This window comes from Cetorhinus maximus, chromosome 4 (assembly GCF_964194155.1).
Source record: "Cetorhinus maximus chromosome 4, sCetMax3.hap1.1, whole genome shotgun sequence".
Taxonomy (NCBI): domain Eukaryota; kingdom Metazoa; phylum Chordata; class Chondrichthyes; order Lamniformes; family Cetorhinidae; genus Cetorhinus; species Cetorhinus maximus.
In genome coordinates this window covers 133129445-133143425 of record NC_135882.1, presented here as the reverse complement: position 1 = coordinate 133143425, position 13981 = coordinate 133129445, and the positions used below count along the sequence as shown (strand labels likewise).

The 13981-nt window shown below is 47.3% G+C and overlaps 1 protein-coding gene across 1 annotated transcript in view; it reads right to left on the bottom strand.

Annotated features, from left to right (window-relative positions):
- Positions 1-1197: 1197 nt before the first annotated feature.
- LOC144679908 (D-serine dehydratase) overlaps positions 1198-13981 on the bottom strand; it is an 87201-nt gene continuing 74417 nt past the window's right edge. Inside the window, exon 8 of the mRNA XM_078540868.1 lies at positions 1198-1252. Coding sequence (XP_078396994.1) covers positions 1223-1252 — 30 coding nt within the window. The 3' untranslated portion in view covers positions 1198-1222. The remainder of the gene's footprint in view (positions 1253-13981) is intronic.

Here is a 13981-nt window from a genome sequence, read left to right as displayed (position 1 = left end):
CACAGCAAGGCTCATACGTTCCATGTAGGCAACCCTGTGTACGTGCGTAATTTTGGAAGTGGACCCTGCCAGACTCCAGGAGCCATAATTTCAGAGACTGGTCCATTATCTTTTCAAGTGCAAGTTGAAGATAGAATTGTATGTAAACACGTAGATCATATTAGGATTAGACACACATCCCAACGAATGCAAGATCAACCTGTGATTGACGTTTCACCACCGACTTCAAAGGTGTGTGATCGTCCTAGAGCTGATATTCCAGACATATCTAATGAGTTACCAAATACAGAACTACCCAGCTCCAGTGATGTATCTCCTAGTGCAGCTCCAGATCCTGTCAATCCTGTTCAGGAACCTCCGTCGGTAGAGCTACGCCGCTCTAACCATCTCCTCCGAGCTCCTCAGAGACTTGATTTGTAATCCCCAGAGACTGTACAAATGTTTGCTGGTTTTTCTGACATTTTTATACTGTAAATGTAAGAAACTTAAAGGAGGAGGAAGTGTAGTAACTAGATGTATTGTCCCTCCCTCCCGGCAATCACTCATCATATGATGCGATTACAGAGGCTTCGACCAATAAGCTTATTGCGTGGGTAATCCCTTGGGCCGGGCTTCTGACGGAGAGATCGCGTCCAGCGTGCAAGCTCTACATGTCTCCTAAATAAAGTTTAGCCTTTTTTTCACCAGACCTACTGCTCCACCAGGTTATCACAATCTACAAGGCATAAGTCAGGAGTGTGATGGAATACTCTCCACTTGCCTGGATGAGTGCAGCTCCAACAACACTCAAGAAGCTTGACATCATCTGTCATGGCAATAGTTGAGTGTGGTAATGGTCTCCAGTATTAGATACTATATGGTACTCTGTACTAGATTATGGGGTCACCTGACCTGGGGGTTGAAGATCATATAGCACATGTTGGAATCTGTCTAGATAGAATTCAGTTAGCGCAGATATGTGTTCATGTTAGGAAAATGTGTTATCAATAAAGTTAGCTCAGCTACAATGTCGACGGCTTGTGTGCATCATTGAAACAAAAAACAAGACATGGCGTCAGAAGTAAACTAAACGCACAATGGAGATTCTGAAACCACCGACAGAGCTCAGTTTGGAGGCAAATCTCGCCGAAAACTGGAGAAGGTTCCGGCAGCGATTCAAGCTGTACCTCACAGCAATGGGTAGCGATAACAAAGCCCCTCAGGTATAGTCTTCCATCTTTCTTCACGTAGTAGGGGAAGAAGCCCTCAAAGTCTATAACACATTCACATTTGAAAGTGATGAGAAACGAAATGACTTGAAAGAAATAATGGAAAAATTCGAAGCCTGCTGCAGACTTAAGAAAAACATCACGTATGAAAGATACCGATTTTTTACATGCATGCAAAGCAGTGACAACATTAGTCAGTACATAACTGAGCTGACAAAATGAGCTAAATCATGTGAATTTAGAGAGCTTGAAGAATCACTCATCTGAGATTGAATAATTTTGAGGATCGCAAATGACACTCTGAGAGAACGGCTTTTGAGAGAAGTTGATCTCACGCTGGAGAAAGCAATAAATATCTGCAGAGCGGCAGAGACAACAAAATGCCAGATTAAACAGATGACAAAAGATGATAAGCCACACATGGTCAAGCAGTTAGATGCAGTTAAACAGATACAGCCCTGGGAAAACACAAATAGACAGTCTGAACGTAAAAAGAACAAAACTGCTATTAAAACATTTTTAATAGCCAATGCGGAACAGAGCATTTACCACGTAGTTGTCCAGCCTATGGAAAGAAGTGTAAGAGTGGTGATAAACTAAGTCACTTTGTCAAGGTGCGTAAATCAAAGAAAGTGCACACGATTGACACAGACACTGAAACTGAACTTTTCATTGGTGCAGTAACAACAAATTCCAAAGAAGACAAATGGAAGGTTGATTTAAAAATTGCCAACATGATGGTTAATTTCAAGCTTGACACAGGTGCACAAGCAAATGTCATTCCCATTAGCCTGTATCATAAGATAAGCAAAGAAACACAGCTAACTTAAACAAAAGTGAAGCCTTATACAGGTGAAAAGATTGCTGTAGAAGGCAAGTGTGCACTTTAAGTGAACAAAAAACAGTCTCAAACACTTCCATTCATAGTGGTAAAAAGTGATGCAAAACCCATCCTTGGAATCAAGGCTTGTGAAAATCTGAAGCTAATCAAGAGAATAATGATTGTCACCACTGATGACAACCTGTGTGACTATAAAGATGTGTTCCAGGGGATTGGTTGCCTAAAAGGAGAACACACCATCAAGGTTAACGAAACTGACACCCAAAATACACCTGCCCAGGAAAATATCAGTAATGCTGAGAGATCAACTGAAAGCAGATTTGACAGGATGGAGGAACTTCACATCTTCAAAAAAGGTTGAAGAACCGACAAAGTGGTTAATCCAATTGTAATTGTAGAAAAATCAGGCTCTACAATTCTGTCTGGACCTCAGAGACCTAAACCAGGCAGTCCAAAGAGAGCATTACCAGCTGCCCACAGTAGAAGAGATCACATGTAAGCTAGCCGACGCTAAATACTATTCAGTCTCGGATGTGTGTTTGGGCTTCTGGCAGGTGAAGCTAGATGAACACAGCTCCTATCTCTGTACCTTCAACACACCATACAGGCAATATAGGTTTTTAAGCTTACCTTTTGGCATTAGTTCAGCACTGGAGGTGTTCTACAGAACAGTGAAGTAGCTGTTTGAAGGGTTAAAGTGCATGGAAACCTATATCAACGATGTGCTGGTCTGGGGAGCCTCACGAGAAGAACATGACCACAGACTGAGGCAGGTGCTGGCCAGAGCTAGAGAAAGGAACCTCAAGTTGAAGAAGGAAAAATGCAAAATAGGTCTTCATGAAATCAAGTACTTGGGACATGTGCTAACAAATGAGGGACTGAAGCCGGACCTGAGTAAAATTGAAGCAGCCATGAACATGCCACCCCTAGAATGTAAGAAAAACTTGGAGAGGTTTTTGGAAATAGTGAACTATCTTGGGAAATTCATTCCAAACATGTCAGACCTGACAGCGGAGAACTTCTACAAAATGATGTGGCATGGCACTGGGAACAAAGTCACCAGGAGGCTTTGACCAGCCTAAAGAGAACCCAGGCACCAGTGTTAAAGTATTACGATGTCAGTCAGCTGGTCAAGATCTCAGTGGATGCTTCAAAGACTGGTCTGGGGGCTGTCCTCTTGCAAAATGAGGCAACAGTGGCTTACACTTCAAAGGCATTGACTGAAACATAGCAGTAATATGCCCAAATAGAGAAAGAAATGCTAGCAATTGTGTTTGACCTACAACGTTTCCACCAGTTCGTCTATGGCAAAGACGTAGAGGTAGAGTCTGATCATAAGCATTTGGAAGCCATACTTAAAAAGCCCCTGAACTGTGCACCGCCACGAATCCAAAGATTACTAATGCGTCTGCATCAATACCAGGTCAGAGATAAATACAAACTGGGCAAGGAAATGTGCATCACAGGCACTCTGTCACGTGCATACCTACCCATCACGGAGGAAGAGGATAAAGAAACGGAAGCACAGGTTCACATGCTGACAAAGAACATATCTGTGGATGTAACCAAACTGGATGAGATCAGGGAAGCGACCAAGAATGATGCCATCCAGGGAAAACTGCAGCAGATTGTGCAAACTGGCTGGCCCACACATCAGAGTGGAGCCCCTTCTGCTGTACAAGAGTATGGAACTTTCGTGAGGAATTTCATGTAGCAGAAGGAATAATTTTCAAGGGAGAAGCGATCATAATTCCTGCAACGCTGAGGGAAGAAATGCTGCAGCGCATACATGCGGCATAGAAACATGCAGGAGAAGAGTTCAAGATGTAACGTATTGGCCTGGAATTGGATCACAAATTGGGGAAATGGTGAATGCATGTGCAGTGTGCCAAAAGTACAGTAAGTCTGTAACAAAAAGAACCACTTCAATCACACAGTGTTCCAGAGAGGCCTTGTCAGAAAATTGGAGTGGACTTGTTCACATTTGACAACAGTGAGTGCCTACAGGAGTAGATTATTACTCAAAGTTTTTTGAGTCTGTGCTGTTGAAAAATGATAGTAAGTGCATCATTGTAACAAATCATTTAAAATCAATTTTTGCTCGCCATGGCAGACTTGAAGTGCTCATCTGAGATAACGGTCCACAATTCTCAGGCACTGAATTTCACAAATTTGCACAGGACTGGGAGTTTTGCCACAGTACATCAAGTCCCAAATATCCACAATCCAACAGAATGGTGGAACGTACCGGGCAGACCTTAAAACACTTGTTGAGGAAGGCGAAGGCGGACAGAAGAGACCCCTAACTGGCTCTGCTGGATTTCAGGAATACTCCATTAGATGGCACTGGATCATCTCCAGCACAGCTCCTGATGGGGCGAAGACTAAGAACTAAGCTTCCAAATGCCCCCCAACTGTTATTACCACAACCAGTGAGCTACAGCATCCAGGACCTGCTCAAACTGAGACAGCAGAAGCAGAAACAGTACTTTGATTGAGGCACCCAACCTCTGCCTGACCTGAACATGAGAGAGGCAGTGAGGATTCAGCATGAACGGATCTGGAATCCTTCTGTTGTCTCAGGAATCACAGGAGAACCAAGGTCTTACATAGTGCAGACTCCAAACAGACAACAGTACAGGAGGAATGGAAATTCTTATGGAAAAAAAATGAAACGCAACCCTGCTCTGAACCAGAAAACGTAGCTAAAGATCAAAAACCAGAATGCACCAATGAAGCAACAGATAACCAGACAAAGACTGAGAGTCCTGAAAACTATCCAATGGGTGATAGTGAACCAGAGCTGGAGAAGGCACCTTGTCCTTTAAAATCACCCCTTTTTTTTATTCATTCATGGGACGTGGGTGTCACTGGCTAGGCCAGCAATTTTGCCCATCCCTAATTGCCCTTGAGAAGGTGGGGGTGAGCTGCCTTCTTGAGCCACTGCAGTCCATGTGGTGTAGGTACACCCACAGTGCTGTTAGGAAGGGAGTGCCAGGATTTTGACCCAGTGAAAGTGAAGGAACAGCGATATATTTCCAAGTCAGGGTGGTGAGTGATTTGGAGGGGAACTTCTAGGTGGTGCTGTTCCCATCTATCTGCTGCCCTTGTCCTCCTATATGGTAGTGTTCATGGGTTTGGAAGGTGCTGTCAAAGGAGCCTTGGTGAATTCCTGCAGTGCATCTTGTAGATGGTACACTCTGCTGCTACTGTGCGTTGATGGTAGCGGGAGTGAATGTTTGCGAATGTGGTGCCAACCAAGCAGGCTGCTTTGTCCTGGACGGTGTCAAGCTCCTTGAGTGTTGTGGGAGCTGCACTCATCCAGGCAAGTGGGGATTATTCCATCACACTTCTGACTTGTGCCTTGTCGATGGTGGACAGGCTTTGGGGAGTCAGGATGTGAGTTACTCGTCACACCATTCCTAGCTTCTGACCTGCTCTTGTAGCCACAGTATTTATATGGCTAGTCCAGTTCAGTTTCTGGACAATGGTAACCCCCAGGTAGTTGATAGTGGGGGATTCAGTGATGGTAATGCCATTGAACATCAAGGGGTGATGGTTGGATTCTCTCTTGTTGGAGATGGTCATTGCCTGACACTTGTGTGGTGCAAACCTTACTTGCCACTTGTCAACCCAAGCCTGGATATTTGGACATAGACTGCTTCAGTATCGGAGGAGTCACAAATGGTGCTGAACATTGTGCAACCATCAGGGAATAGCCCCACTCCTGACTTTATGATGGAAGGAAGGTAATTGATGAAGCAGCTGAAGATGGTTGGGCCGAGGACACTGCCCTGAGGAACTCCTGCAGTGATGTCCTGGAGCTGAGATGACTGACCTCCAACAACCACAACCATCTTCCTTTATGTTAGGTATGACTCCAACCAGCAGAGAGTTTTCCCCCTGATTCCCATTGACTCAAGTTTTGCTAAGGCTCCTTGATGCCACACTCAGTCAAATGCTGCCTTGATGTCAAGAGTGTGACAGAGTGTGGCCTCTGTCACCATTCAGAACATCCATTGGCAGAATTGTGAAAAAAACACAGAAATACAAAGATAAGTAAAAGACAAAACAGACTGGTCAAAACAGAGTGAGAAAGAATAGATAAGATACTTTGTGTACTTGAGTTGTATGAAAGCTTTTTTTAAAAAGGGAAATGTCATGATAATAGTTGATTGTGGTAGTGGACTACATTAGATACTATATGGTTCTCTGTACTAGATCATGGAGTCACCTGACCTGGGAGTTGAAGGTCAGATAGCACATGTTTGAATCTGTCTTGACATAATTCAGTTAGTGCAGATATGTGTTCATGTTAGGAAAGTGTGTTATCAATAAAGTTAGCTCAGCTACAACATTAATGGCCTGTGTGCATCACTGAAACAAAAAACAAGACATCATCCAGGACAAAGCAGCCAGATTAACTGGCACCCCATCCACAAACATTCTCTCCCTCCACCACCGACGGACAGTGGCAGCAGTGTGTACCATGTACAAGATGCACTACAGGAACCCACCAAGCCACCTTAGACAGCACCTTCCAAACCTATGACCACCACCATCTAGAAGGACAAGGGCAGCAAAACATGGGAACACCACCACCTGAAAGTTCCCCTCCAAGCCACTCACATCCTGACTTGGAAATACATCACTGTTCCTTCGCTGTCACTAGGTGGAACTCCCTCCCTAATAGCACTGTGTACCTACACCACATGGACTGCAGCGGTTCAAGAAGGCAGCTCACCACCACCTTCTCAAGGGAAATTAGGGATGGGCAATAATGCTAGCCTAGTCAGCGACACTCGCATCCCATGAACGAATAAAAAAAAATTCATGCTTTCATTACCTCTAGACTTGACTATTCCAATGCACTCCTGGATGGTCACTGACAGTCAACCTTCCTTCAACTTGAAGTCATCCAAAATTCTGCTGCCCGTGTCTTAAATTGTACTAAGTTCTGTTCACCTATCATCCATGTCCTCGCTGACCTATATTTGCTCATAGTCAAGCAACAACAAGATTTTAAAATTTTCATCTTTATTGTTAAATCCCTCCATAGCCTCACCTCACCCTATCTCTGTAATCTCCTCCAAATCCACAAACCTCTGAGATATCTGTGCTTCTTTAATTTTGGCCTCTTGAGTATCCCCAATTTTAATCATTTCACTATCAGTGCCCACGCATTCAGCTGCCTCGGACTTAAACTCTGGATTTCCCTCCCTACTCCTCACTACCTCACTTTCCTCCTTTAAGAAAGTCCTTAAAACCTACCACTTTGACCAAACCTTTGGTCATCTCACCTAATATCTCCTTATGAGGCTCGGTGTCATTTTTTCATAATGCTCCCGTAAAGTGCCTTGGGACATTTTATTATGTTAAAGGCGCTATATAGATATAAAATATTGTTGTTGTTGAGCCTTTAAAAAACATGTTCAAAAAGAAGGCAATAGGTTATACAGCTCACTCATCAAACTCAGCAGTAACCCTACCCTGGTCCTCCTCCCTTTGCATATTCACACATACACCTTCTCCTTCATCTGCTCCAGTCCTTTAAACTCTGCCCTGTTAAAAGGTAATTTTACAGTGGTTATTATGTTGCTGGAGACAGGACCATTTTAATATAAAGGAGGCAAACGTCATATAGTTTACCAATTCTCTTGTATTGACAGGCGGACTCCAAGAATAGAAATTAATCTGCACTGAAAGCAACTTGGAAAAAAAAACATGAGCAGAATTTTATGCCAGAGGGATTTTACAATCCCACCACCAAAGTCAATGGAGTTTAGAATGGCTCACTGCATTTTACTGCCATGTTCCAACCACAACAGGGCCGTAAAATTCCGGCCCAAGAGTGTATTGGAAAATTACTTGGTTTTTAAAAATTTTCTTTGAACGCTTTTATTTATTAGTTGTAGAAGCATTGGAATGGGGGATTAAAAAGAAAATAAGGGAGACTGCAATTATATACTGGTTTTCCCAATATCTGGATGCCCCTAAGGGCTTTACAGCCAATAAAGTACTTTTTTTTTTAAGTATAGTCACTGTTCTGAGGTAATGTGTGGTATTCTAACACACTATTGGCCAGCCTCCCATGGTCTAACCCCCATAAACTTGAGGTCATCTAAAACTCTGCTGCCTGTATCCTAACTCACATCAACCGCTGCTCTGTTTCCTGTCACTCATCACCCTTGTCTTTGCTCATCTGCAGCAGAAACCCTCATTCATGTCTTCGTTACCTCTAGATCCGACTATTCCAATGCACTCCTGGCTGGTCTCCCACTGTCAGCTTTCCTTAAACTAGAGGCCATCCAAATCTCTGCTGCTTGTGTCTTAACTTACACCAAGTTCTATTCACCTATCACCTCTTTGCTTGTTGACCTACACTGGACTCTGGTTAAGCAATGCCCCGATTTTAAATTTCTCATCCTTGGGCTGAATTTAATGTTCTACCCCGTTGTAGGTTTTGTGGTGGGAGGGTGGAATGTGGGGATCTCGCCACCTTCCCATCTCCACCCCGATTAAGTCCGGCATTCAGTGCCTGATCGAGGAAACCCGCAACGGGAAGGGGGGCCCGCTGAAAGCCACCCCCCTGCCCTTCATGTCAGCTGCCATTCCCTCACAACCCCCACCCTACGACCGCACCTCCCCCCCCACCCCCCCCCCCCCCCCGCCCCACCCCCCCCTGCGCTATCACTCAGCTGTGACCTGGCATCCAGTGACAATCCTAGGCCTTGGGTGGATGTTGTAACAACAGCAATTTAATTTAAAGTGTAGAGTATATTCTTATGTGACAGCCAGTTCGTACACAGCAAGATCCCATAAGCAACATTAAGATGAATAACCACTTAATTTGTATTTTGCTGGTTGGTGTCTATTGAGGGAGTAATATTGGTTCAGACTCCATGGAAACCTTTTAGTTTTCTGCAAACAATTCAGCAACACTCTTATATAGAAGCAAAAAACTGCGGATGCTGGAAATCCAAAACAAAACCAAAAATACCTAGAAAAACTCAGCAGGTCTGACAGCATCTGCAGAGAGGAACACTTTTTTTTCGCAAAAATATACTTTATTCTTAATATCTTCAACCACATCCCAAACCATTTCAAAAACACCATTACAAGGGTACAATCCGGTTCAACTTTTACAAAATGTATCACCAGGTGCATCAGTACAAACAATATTACAATCATTTACAGCCTTTCATTTTGAGCTGTACAGCCCAAGGGGATTTAAACAGTTCCCAGTCCCTCGGTGCCCTGTGGCAGAAAGGTCTTAGACAGCGACCCTTCCCCATTGCGCCTTTGCGGCAGCTGCCCCAAGCTTTAGTGCGTCCCTCAGCACGTAGTCCTGGACTTTGGATTGTGCCAGTCTGCAACACTCGGTCGGGGACAACTCTTTGCGCTGGAAGACCAACAAGTTTTGGGCAGACCAAAGAGTGTCTTTCACCGAGCTGATGATCCTCCAGCTGCAGTTGATGTTTGTCTCGGTGTGTGTCCCTGGGAACAGCCCATAGAGCACAGAGTCCTATGTCACAGAACTGCTCGGGATGAACCTCGACAGCAACCACTGCATCTCTCTCCAGACCTTCTTTGCAAAGGCACAATCTACAAGGAGGTGAACAACGGTCTCTTCCCCACCACAGCCACCTCGAGGGCAACGTGTCGAGGGGGTGAGACTCCTGGCGTGTAGGAAGGATCTGACGGGGAGGGCCTTTCTCACCACCAGCCAAGCCACGTCTTGGTGCTTGTTGGAAAGTTCTGGCGATGAGGCATTCTGCCAAATGACTTTGACAGTCTGCTCAGGGAACCATCCCACAGGATCCACCCTCTCCTTTTCCCTCAGGGCCTCTAAGACGTTATGTGCCGACCACTGCCTGATGGACTTGTGGTCAAAACTGTTTGTCTGCATAAATTTTTCCACGAGGGACAGGAGGTCCAACTACTTGGAGCGTTCCGCGGCAGCGTGGCCAGACCCATCCTTCTCAACACCGGGGACAGGTAGAACCTCAGCACATAGTGACACTTGGTGTTTGCGTACTGAGGGTCTACGCACCGCTTGATGCAGCCACACACAAAGGTGGCCATCAGTATGAGGGCGATGTTGGGCACGTTTTTTCCCCCTTTATCTAGAGGCTTGTACATTGTGTCCCTGCGGACACGATCCATTTTTGACCTCCAGATAAAGCGGAAGATGGCTCGAGTGATCGCCACCACGCAGGAGTGTGGAATGGGCCAGACCTACGCCACGTACAGCAACAGCGAGAGTGCCTCACACCTGATGACCAGGTTCTTACCCGCAATGGAGAGGGAGCATCGCTCCCACATGCCCAGTTTCCTTTTCACCATAGACACTCGGTCCTTCCAGTTTCTAACGCATGCCCTGGTCCCTCCGAACCATATCCCCAGCACCTTCAGGCCATCAGCCCTGACAGTGAAGGGGACAAAGGATCGGTCAGCCCAGTTCCCAAAGAACATGGCCTCGCTCTTCCCACGATTTACCTTGGCTCCCGAGGCCAGTTCGAACTGGTCGCAGATTTGGATTAGTCTGCGCACCGACAGCGGATCCGAGCAGAAGACGGCGACATCATCCATGTACAGGGAGGCTTTTACCTGAGTGCCTCCACTGCCTGGGATCGTCACTCCTCTTATGCCCGGATCCTTCCTGATGGACTCGGCAAAAGATTCTATGCAACACACGAAAAGAACAGGCGAGAGAGGACAGCCCTGCCTGACTCCAGATTTAATCGGAAAGCTATCTGTTTCCCACCCATTGATTGAGACTGCACTACTGATGTTAGTGTAGAGCAGTTGGATCCAATTTCGAATTCCCTCCCCAAACCCCATTTTGGAGAGCACATCCACCATGTAGGTGTGCGATATTCTGTCAAAGGCCTTCTCCTGATCCAAGCTGATGAGGCAGGTATCCACACTCCTGTCCTGTACATAGGCAATCGTATCCCTGAGCAGCGCGAGGCTATCAGAGATCTTCCTGCCCGGCACAGTGCAGGTCTGGTCAGGGTGAATCACCAATTCCAAAGCGGATTTGACCCATTTGGCGATGACCTTGGACAGAATCTTATAGTCCACATTCAACAGTGAAATGGGTCGCCAATTTCTAATTTCCTCCCTTCCCCCCTTGTGCTTGTAGATGAGGGTGATGATGTCTTTCCTCATGGATTCTGACATACTGCCGGCCAGGAGCAAGTCTGGGCCGATCCAGTTCCACAGAGCCGAATACAACTCCGCCGGCAAGCTGTCGCTTCCGGGAGTTTAACTCTTCTCGAAGGACTCAAGGGCTTTAGTCAGTTCGTCAGGAGTTAGCAGTTTTTCCAGGCTCTCCCGTGTCCTGTCGTCTATGACCTCCGTGATAGAGGACAGGAAGGACTGGGAGGCCGTGCTGTCTGTGGGCTTCACGTCATACAATCCGGCATAAAAGGATTTGCTGATCCTCAAAATGTCGGACTGCGATGACTTTACTGAGCCGTCTTCTTCCTTCAGGCTGCTGATCACAGAGCTCTCTCTGTGTACCTTTTGGAAGAAGAAACGTGAGCACGTCTCATCCTGCTCCACGGAGCGGACTCTGGAACGGAAGATGATCTTGGAGGCCTCCGAGGCAAAGTGCGAGGCTTGCTGGCTCTTCACCTCTTGGAGTTCCTCCTTGACATGGACCCTCATCGACTGCAGCCGGAGCAGATTCTGCATGTTTTTCTGGAGTTGAGACATTTCCCTCTGTTCCTTTCTAGCTTTCTGGGTGCCTTTGAGGATGAAAAACCTCTTGATGTTTCCCTTGATCGCTTCCCACCAGTGTGTCAGGGACTCAAAGAAGGGTTTCACGGTTCTCCAAGCTTTGTAATCCCTCTTGAGCTCCTCAATGTTCTCTGGGGTCAGCAGTTGCACATTTAGCTTCCATACCCCCCTGCCCACCCTCTGGTCCTTCTCTAAGTGGCAGTCCGCCAGTAGGAGGCAGTGGTCAGAGAAAAACACCGGCTTGACGTCAGTGGATCTGACAGTGAATGTACGGGACACAAACAGGAAGTCTATCCTGGAACGGATGAACCCGTCTGGCCGCGACCAGGTGTATCTACGCTGCGCTCCGTCTGCAGGGTTGCTGAAGACGTCGTGCAGCTTGGCATCCTTAACTGTTTCCATCAGGGATCTGGACGTAGCGTCCAATATGCTGTCGGCCCTGCTGGATCGTCCAGCCGCATCGATGATGCAGTTGAAGTCACCGCCCAAAATGACCGGCCTGGAGGTCGCCAGCAGCAGTGGGAGCTGCTGAAAAACCTCCAGCCGCTCGGCCCCTTGTGACGGGCCATACACGTTAATTAACCGGAGTGGAGCGTTCTTGTACATTACGTCTGCTACGAGGAGGCGCCCGCCCACCACCTCCTTAACCTCGGAGACGGTGAAGTTGCCTCCCTGCAGCAGAATACCCAGGCCAGAGGAATGAGAGTCATTTCCGCCCGACCAGATCGATGGCCCATGGGACCACCATCGTGACCATTGCCTGTAGGAGTTGAGGTGTGGTATCGCACACTCCTGCAGAAACAACAGGTCAGCTTTGACCTTGGCAAGGTAGTCCAAGGTCGCAACACATCGCGTAGTAGATTTAATGCTACGCACATTTATGGATACAATCTTTAAACCCATTTTAAAGCATTTATTCTCCTACCAAACCTGTTGTCTCTGAGAGTCCCAGACCTTTAGTCTGCTCCTTCATACCCGTAGTGAGCTCAAATTCCTTCACTTTGGATGGGCTGAGGAAGTCCTCATTGGCAGTGTTCTGCTCGGGTGGCATCTGGGGGTTCGCGTAGAGAGCGGGGTTTGAGATGACCTTTGCTGGAGAAGCTTCTCCAAACCTCACCCCCTCTGGGGCGTTGCTGTTCCCGGCTTCCCGGAGCTGGGGTGCGCTGATTGCCTCACTGCTCCCAGATTTCTGGGGCTGTGGTGCACTGGCCTCCTCGGGTTGCAGGCAAAGTTGGGGTGCGCTGGTCTCCTCGTTGTCTCCAATGTTCTAGAGCTCGGGTGTCTCGTCCTCCAACTCCCTAGAGCTTTGCCGCTTCTTCTGTCGGTGCCGCCCTGGCACTTCTTCGTCCAAAGAGCTGCTGCCTTTGTCATCCATGTCGTATGGGAGATGCCTCTTGCCACTTGTCTGGGAAATGGCTTTGCTTCTTCTTCGCTCCTTCTTCCTTTTGGCTCTCTTCACCGTCTGTCACTCCCCCTGCTGCTTTTCCACTGCTGCCTCCTCCTCCATTGATTCGCTGTCCTGAGGAGTGGGAGGTTCAGGGGGTAGTGCTGTTGATTGGCTATCTGTTGCCTCAATCTTTTCCTTCACCTTGTCTCTCTCTGTGTCCTCCTTTGTCCCGTTGAGCTCCCTGGGGGCCTTGGTGGTTTGAGTGACACGAAGCATTTCTTCTGCTTCCCCCTCGTTGGCTTTGGCTGCCTGTGCGTAAGTACGGCAGCGTTTGGGGCAGGTCCTGCCTTGCCACACAGGTTGCAGCACTTAGCCTGTTTGCAGTCTTTTGTCTGGTGCCCTTCCTGTTTGCAGTTCTTGCAGAGGGAGGCGCTGCAGTTGGCTGCCACATGACCAGCCTTGCCGCATGAGCGACAATGTTTGGGTTGCCCAGCGTAGACCAGGTAGCCACGGCTTCCCCCGATAGCGAATCTGGAAGGAGGGTGGAAGGTGGCTCCCTTACCGTCGGTCTTTAGCGTGACCTTAAACTGGCGTTTGCCTGTCCAGATCCCCAAATCGTCTCTAACCTTGGTGCAGCTCCCCACCTTATCGAAGTACCTGGTGAGGAAGGTGAGCACGTCGGTGACAGGGACGAAGGGGTTGTACAGATGCACCGTCACCACTCAGTCCCGTTGCAACGGCAGAGCAAAGAGCGGCTCCGCCGTCAGGATCTTCATCTCCGGCAGGTCTCTCTTCTCC